The 7,842-nt window shown below is 36.5% G+C and overlaps 1 protein-coding gene across 1 annotated transcript; it reads right to left on the bottom strand.

The window, feature by feature from the left end:
• Positions 1 to 749: 749 nt before the first annotated feature.
• Positions 750 to 5,702, bottom strand: LOC129805777 (RUS family member 1). Its single transcript, XM_055853915.1, has 3 exons — positions 5,486 to 5,702; positions 4,364 to 5,421; positions 750 to 1,682 (listed from the first exon to the last, which is right to left on the bottom strand). Exons 1-3 carry the CDS (start codon positions 5,553 to 5,555, stop codon positions 1,530 to 1,532), a joined length of 1,281 nt encoding a protein of 426 aa, XP_055709890.1. The 5' UTR covers positions 5,556 to 5,702; the 3' UTR covers positions 750 to 1,529.
• Between the last annotated feature and the right edge of the window lie 2,140 nt (positions 5,703 to 7,842).

Here is a 7,842-nt window from a genome sequence, read left to right on the forward strand (position 1 = left end):
AATTAAACCGGGTTTTTATCTGTCATTTCCACTCTCAACTATCGATATATCGAAGAGTTGAGTGTATAATAATTTTTCGTTCAACTTGACCAATGAAAAAAAATGTATGAAATATTTCATCACTGCGCAAACATTTCTGGACAGCTACTGTAGCTTTCCAAACTGAATTTGAACTTGACTTGCGAAGCATATCATTTGCGAAGGAAATGGGAAGATTGAATTTTATTGTAGAATCGGATGAATTAAAAAAAAAACAGTATTTGAAGGTAAATAAGTGAAGAATTTAGGTATCGAATAGAATCTTCCATTTGTACATTGTTTTGTTTTATCATTGTATTTCAATACTTTCACTTGTATCAATAAAAAAATGTGATTACGTTGATTATTGGTGTGTTTTTGGGGAACAAGCACCGTGATAAGGCGAACCAATTTTCTTCATTTCAATGGAAGTTTGCAATAAGAAAAATATTATCACAAATTTGATAAGACTTTTCAGTCATTTGGTAGTTTATTTTCGTGAAGGTGTCGGAAATGTGTTATCAAATATCGTGTTGATCGTGTTTAAAAAATTATTATTCTTTATCAGAACCCATGAAAGTCGATGAATGGAAAATTTTTTTCAGCAACTTTGTAGAATTTATTAGTTTAGTTATTTAACAGTTACCTTTCAAAATACCTGAGATGTATTTTCTGTTGATCCCGATAGATGTCAGTTTCCTTGATTTTTTGAATAAAAAGAATTCAAACAGTTTATTTGGTGTTGACTTATTCTCTTTTATTCTTCACTAAAATAAGTTAAAATTCTTCAATAAATTACTGGAAAAAAATTTACAATTCGTGCACTATTCACTTCTAGGAAAAAGTTTAATCACTTTTTTTCATAACGCTAAAATAGGTTAGGTGTCTCTCAAAAGGTATCACATTTAAGTTGACAAAATTATCTAGATCTAGACAAGTTTTTCTTTTCCTTTTTTTTCACCTCCGAAAAAATTACCTTGACGATTTTGCGATGGGAAATTTTACGATTGAAAAATTTGATATGATTCCTAATCATTCATATGTATCATTGTCTCTAAAATTGGAAATTCTCTTGAGCGATAGCTATATAACTTTTCTCATTAAAATTGCTATTATTTTCATAATCTTAAATTTTGCCATTCACCTAAAAATTTAATTTGACATTATCATTAACCTTTTTTTCTTACTCAGCGAATAATTAAGCCACTTGATTCATTTTGCCTCTAACACTCTGTGTCACTCTAAAACTACGGAATTGTCTCGAACTGTGCCCTCGAAGAAAAGATTGGGTGTGGTCCAGGACGGACCGGAAGGCGCACGCAAAGTTTATTTTTTTTGCCAGCGAAGGAAGATCTCGAAAAAAGATTGATTTCGCGAAGAAGAGCGTGTTTGTTTTTTTTCTCATGCAAATTATCGGCGCGCAAAGCTCTCAAAAACTACTAGAATTGGAATCTCTGGAACTTCTGTGGTGGTTTCATCTTCCCGGAGACATGAGTCTCCGTGGCCTCCTTTCATATTCGCCAATCGAGCCGAAACTCGTCCACGAAGATGAGATGAGATGCCGTGATCCAGCCTTCGGATTGGGCCAGGCTGTAGAAATCATTCCACTTCTGCTGGATTTCCCAATACTTTTGCTGATGCATATGATGAGAACGATCCTCCTCCTAAGGAGAAAAATACTTGATAAGCCTACTTTAGCTTATCGACAGCGGAGATTCTTATGTTCGGTTCTCTTGAACTTCCTGATTAAGCTCATCCCATTTGTAATTTTGGCCACGCCCTCTTGAAAACAGACCATTGCCATTATGAATTTGACATTCCACTGACATTTCTCTTTTCTCGAGGTTCTCAAAAATTGTTTCTGGTTTCTATGATTTCGCAAGAAATTTTCGTGGTTTACTTTAGTTTCATGATCACTTTCTCGGATTTTTCAGACTTTACGAAAATTTGTTAAGATCTTCGCGCTCCGTGAAAACATTAATTTAAAGTTTTCTTCAAGGGGTAACTCATTCCCATTTTTTTTCTAACAAGGGTTTCTGGTTTCTCTGGTCTCGCAATGCAATTTTTGGGTTTCTCGGGTTTCGCGATCCAAAAACTGGGTTTCTCGGGTTTCACGATGCAGAAATTGGGTTTCTCGGGTTTCACGATGCAATTTTTGGGTTTCTCGTGGTTCACGATGCAGAAATTGCGGTTCTCGAGTTTCGCGATGCTGAAATTGGGATTCTCGGGTTTCGTGATGCAAAAAATGGGTTTCTCTGGTTTCGCGTTGCGATTTTTGAGTTTCTCGAGTTTCGCGATACAATTTCTTGGTTTCTCGGCTTTCGCGATACAAAAGATGGGTTTCTCAATAGAATTTTTAAGTTTCTCGGGTTTCGCGATGCAGAAGTTGGGTTTCTCGGGTTTCACGATGCAAAGAGTGAGTTTCTCGGGTTTCGCGATGCAGAAATTGGGTTTCCCGGGTTTCACGATGCAATATTTGGGTTTTTCGGGTTTCGCGAACCAATTTTTTGGGTTTCTCGGGTTTCACGATGAAAAACTGGTTTCTCGGGTTTCGCGATGCAATTTTTGGGTTTCTCAGGTTTCGCGGTGCAAAATGTGGATTTCTCGAGTTTTGCGATGCAGAAATTGGGTTTCTCGGGTTTTGCGATGATCAAATTGGATTTCTCGGGTTTCGCGATACAAAAAGTGGATTTCCCGGGTTTATCGCGATGCAATTTTTGGGTTTCTCGGGGTTTCGCGATGCAATTTTTGGGTTTGACGGGTTTTGCGATGCAATTTTTGGGTTCTTCGGGTTTCGCAATGCACAAATTGGGTTTCTCGGGTTTCACGATGCAGAAATTGGGTTTCGCGGGTTTCACAATGCAAAGAGTGGGTTTTTCTCGGGTTTCGCTAAACGTTTCTCTAATAATTGACAAGGGTTTCTCAATATGAGTTACCCTTTGGTTTTCATGGGTTTCGTTTAAGAAATATTTGAAATTTTTTGCTTCGTAAAAGCGGTAAAAACCTCAGAATTTTTTTTTGGGTAAGTATCGTAAAAAACTTTTTGTCGGGTTTTTCGTGTTTAGGGAAATATTTTGAGGGTATGTTATTTGTTCAGGTATTGCGACAACCTTATCGGTTTTTTTGTGTTTTATAAAGTATTTTGAAGTTTTGTTAAGGTTTCGTGAGAAATTCTTAAAATTTTCAAGAGTTTCAAAAAAAAAAAAACTTTTGCTCTTGAAATTTTTATCCACTCCAAGCGGCTCAATCAGGGATCGAAATGAGGGTATTTCCGCCACAAAGTAGTGCTTTGCCCGTTTATTTATAGATATTCCAATAATAGGGTAAATTAAGCTAATTCAAAACCTGCTCCAAATGGAAATTTTTCGCTACTCCAAATGGAAACGTCATTGTTTTCACGATAAATACAGTACCAAATTATTATATTTATATATTTTCTATACCACAGTTTCATTATTTAGTTAATTTTGCTCAAAATAAAGCGAAAATCCATTCATATTCACAAATTTTAATTTGTTAATTTCTCAGAAAAATTAAAAGTGTACCTTTTCACCATCGAATTTTTCATCGATCGACCATGTTTTCCAATGAAAAACACAATGAGGTGATTGTTGTTTATTCTTTTTTTTTAACATTTATGTCATACATATTTCTGGCTAATTTAAGTTAAATGAAGTACTAATCTTTATTGTTAACGGTACGTGAATTTTTCAAATGAAATAATTACCTATTTCGTGAGCAAAAAGGGTTTTTATGAAGTGTCTGCAAATGCTTCAAAAGGAAACCCCGGAAATATGATTTTTTTTGGAGAGATTTTCTTATTGTTTTAGATGGAAAAGGAGAAAAGACCAGGAATAAGAACAATTCCTGCTCCTTAACAAGGTTTAAGAAGTCTTTCGTCGCGGTTTCACTTACACTGCTTGTCTCCAATTAGAAATTTTTCCTTGTCTCCATTTGGATTAATTTGTTTCCAATAGAAGCATTTTAAGAAGTTTTCAAATTGTATCTAAAGAATTTTCACTAAACAACATTCTAGAAGAGTCAAAGAGTAAATTTATATAATTGTCTTCAGAAAAATATGAACTTAATGTGTTGAAACTTCTGTCAAAGTTAAAGGGTCTGGAAATGGTTTTAAATTAGGACATTTACCCTATTTTAAATAAAACAAAGGGGGTGGTCATTTTAATGATTTTACACGCGAGAAATGATCAACAAGATCAACAAATTCGGCAGGAGTAAAAGGAGTAAAATATTCAGCATTTGCCATCTGGTGGCCAAAGTGAAAATCACGAATGAACCTTACTACAAAATACAAAAGCTGTGATTAAATCCAAAGGACTCTCACCTGGAGATATGACACGGCGTAGAAGTAGGCTTTGAGGACATCCTGCGGCCTCGCGTCGAAATGCAAATAAATCCCGATCATGCGACTAGTTTCAGCGATGATGAACCGATCCGTGTGATCGAATCCCGTGAGGACATTTTCGACCTCGTGGGACGTTTTGTAGTGATCCACAAGATGCTTGGCCGAGAGTCCGATGGAGACTCTGTGGGAGAGTGAGACAGTCTGCCCGATGGTGACCCTCTCGAGTTTATTGACCTCCCGCGGAGGTAGCATCCTTCCGGACTTGAGATACTCCTCCAACGTGATGAGGAGCCGGGATTCATTGAAGGTGCGCAGACAAACGGACTTCACTGCCCTCAGATTGGCGTACATGTGCATGAAGGTGACAATGGTGAAGATGGAGTAGAGGACAGTGGGAGTGTGGATGGCTGAGAGCAAGAAGAGACCCACGAAAGACGCTATGAGATTGACACAAGTTTCCTGGGCGCTATCCTTAGACGCCACATCCGCGAGATTTCCACGGATTGCATGGTGCTGCGTGAGGGCGGATCTCGTGGCACCCCCAGCGACTCCCACGATAGCCTTCATGGTGGTCGTGGCACAGAGGATGTACGTGGAAATGTCCGGAAAGAGCGGAAGGACAAATATTTCCACTCCCATTGCAATGTCATTGAGAACATCCGCCCTCAGACGCCACTTCTTCGAATCCAAGTCTAATTCCGAACCCTTCCACCAGGCAAAAAGGATCTTCCCCAGATGCCCGGAGCCATCCTTCAGCACCCAGGTTACTGTGGCCGAGAGAGGATTTACCGCATCACTACCCACCCCAACCCCCTTGAGAATGGCATGAGTGGTCAGGGTGCCAGTAATTGTGCTGCAGAAAGCCTGCACAGTGTCCCAAATCTGATACTCAACGTAATCCTCACTGACACTGTCCGGATATCCGTGAGGCAGAAAAATCTGCTGAAACAGTCTGATAAGTCCGTTCTTTTCCTTAATTATGATCTTGTCACTCTTCAGGGGCACCCTCACGATACTGCTCTGGTCAGAGATTGAGTCTGGAGAGGATAGGAGGATGAGGAATCTGCCCAGGAAACCTCCAAAACATCAACAAAAACAAACCTGCAGGCGTAACGTAGAGAATCTCATTCCCTTTTGTGCCGTATTGCTCCCGGAAATGTACCTTCATCATGTGTAGCGTGCTTTCCCTGGATCAATTGACACACATTCACTAATCCTTTCACTTCCTGAATTCACCAGAAACACCAGAAAACAAAACTTTTTCAGCCCAGCTGATTTATCAATAAGCCTCTGTACCACGCTGAATTGCCACGTTAACAAAAATTCAAATTGACCGTTGACTTTCTTATTTGATAAATTTACACAAAAACAGCTTGTATCTTGTGTATTTCCCACAGGAATTTATAAAAAATAAGCCATTAGTACTCCTAAAATCCTATCACACATCTCTAAACTATTATAATTATTTAATTTTATTCCTCCCCTTTCCAACATTTTGTTTTTTACAGTGCAGTTTTGTAAGCCTTTGAAAAAACCTCAGCGTGCTCTTTTGTTTTGTTCGATATTTTCTCCAATCTCCATTCCCTGCCACGAGATGTCGCTATTAGCATTCTATATTTCTCAGTAAGTTGAAAAACAGACAGTTGAGAAGTTTTCATTGTAGAATTTTTCAGTGAAAAAGTGCCTCAAAATGCTGGGATTCATCAAAATTCCTCCTTCAGGTAATTCACATATAGCCAATAGAGACATTTAAGTTGAAGAACAACGTGGAAGAGGTGAAAATTCCACGAGAAATTGCGGTTTTCTAATGGGGCGGCTGAATTGTCACCAAATTTGCATATTCTTTCCTCATTAGATGGGTTATCTTGTATTTTTGCTTATTTTGCTTCTCATCTTACCATTTCCTCGAGTTAGAACATCATTTGGAAATTGATAGCTTAATTTATTTCATCTCCCGTGTGGTTGTTTGGCTATTTCAGAGGGAAAAATGGGAAACATGAACCCGTGGCCATGTTTGATAAGGAAGCTTCTTGATTCCCGCCAAGTATATAATTAAGTGGTGGCATAACTTATGATCTCATTAAGGATTTTATTTCTTAAACTTTTGCAGTTTTTGTTCAATTTAAATTGTTATATAAAAGTAGAATTTTTTTAAGATAAAATCCAGAATCTTGGAATATTTTGGTCGTTTTGGTAAACGCCAAGAAGTACAAAATTTCTTATTGGTAGCCATTTTTATAGACTTAGGGGAAAGTGGGGCACCTTTAAATTAGCGCATTTTTAAAATTAAGTTTTTTATTCTATTTTTAAATGTAACTACGCTTATAATGATATAATTTAGCTCAAAAAACCAGTTGTGAAGCTAAATTACATTGTAATACGGTGTAATTCCATTCACAAATATAGGTGAAAAAAGCCCAATTTCTAAGCTGCCCCAATTCAAAGGTGTCCCACTTCACCCGACTGAAGATTCATGGATAAAGCTCTTTACTCTGTAATCTATATTATAAAAAGGGATGGGAAAGCGTAAAAATTTTCTGTAATTAACTTTTACACAGGGATTATATACAACATATATCGTCAGTTAAATCAGCATTTGTCGTAACTTTGACAACTTTTCAGGAGACGAAATTTTCAGTTCAATATTATTTTTCTTAAAAATGAGCCCCGAATGCGATACTTTTGAGTCAAAATAATAAAAGTGGCACTAATAAACTGTAAGTTAACTCGAGAAAATCTTTATAAAATTATTTAAAAGCTGCAATATTGAGAAATATATTAGAAGAAACACAATAATATTTTGTCGTAACTTCCATCGTTTATAAAGCCGTAACTTCCAATGTATGGGGATCTTGGAAGTTACGACAATTTTCAAAAACACATTATATCAATTTTAATAACTCTAATGACAATGAGTGCCTTTATTTCACTAAATTAGTCAATTAAACTCTTATCCCTGTCCCTAAAAGGTTTTATTTCATAAGTTTTATTGAATAAATTTTGTGCGCCACGTCGCTTGTTTTGTTTTGAATTAATGACAGATGGGTAGGGATTTTTCTCACTTTTTTCTCGGAAATATTGAATTAAAATGATTTCATGTTACACTATTCGCACTGTCTTTAGATATTTGGAAGAGTTTGTAAACGTCTTATTGAGAAATATTGCAATTTTGCTGCAAATTATAAGCCACGCAAGTAAGCAAAAGAAGTTACGGCAAATGCTGATTAGAGAAAATTTTGTATGAAAATTTGTCGTAACTTAACCAAAAATGGAAGTTACGACAAATTCTGATAAATTTTTGTCAATTAAAGGCACTTACGATAATTTTTGTTTAAAATAATTTTTATTGGGCTTATAAAAGTTTCTTTTTCACAAGTGCGTTTAATAAACAAAATTACGCTGATTCCAAATATGTATATATCTCAAAATCGTAAAAATGAAGTTACGATAAATGCTGA

Source organism: Phlebotomus papatasi, chromosome 3 (genome assembly GCF_024763615.1).
Source record: "Phlebotomus papatasi isolate M1 chromosome 3, Ppap_2.1, whole genome shotgun sequence".
NCBI lineage: Eukaryota > Metazoa > Arthropoda > Insecta > Diptera > Psychodidae > Phlebotomus > Phlebotomus papatasi.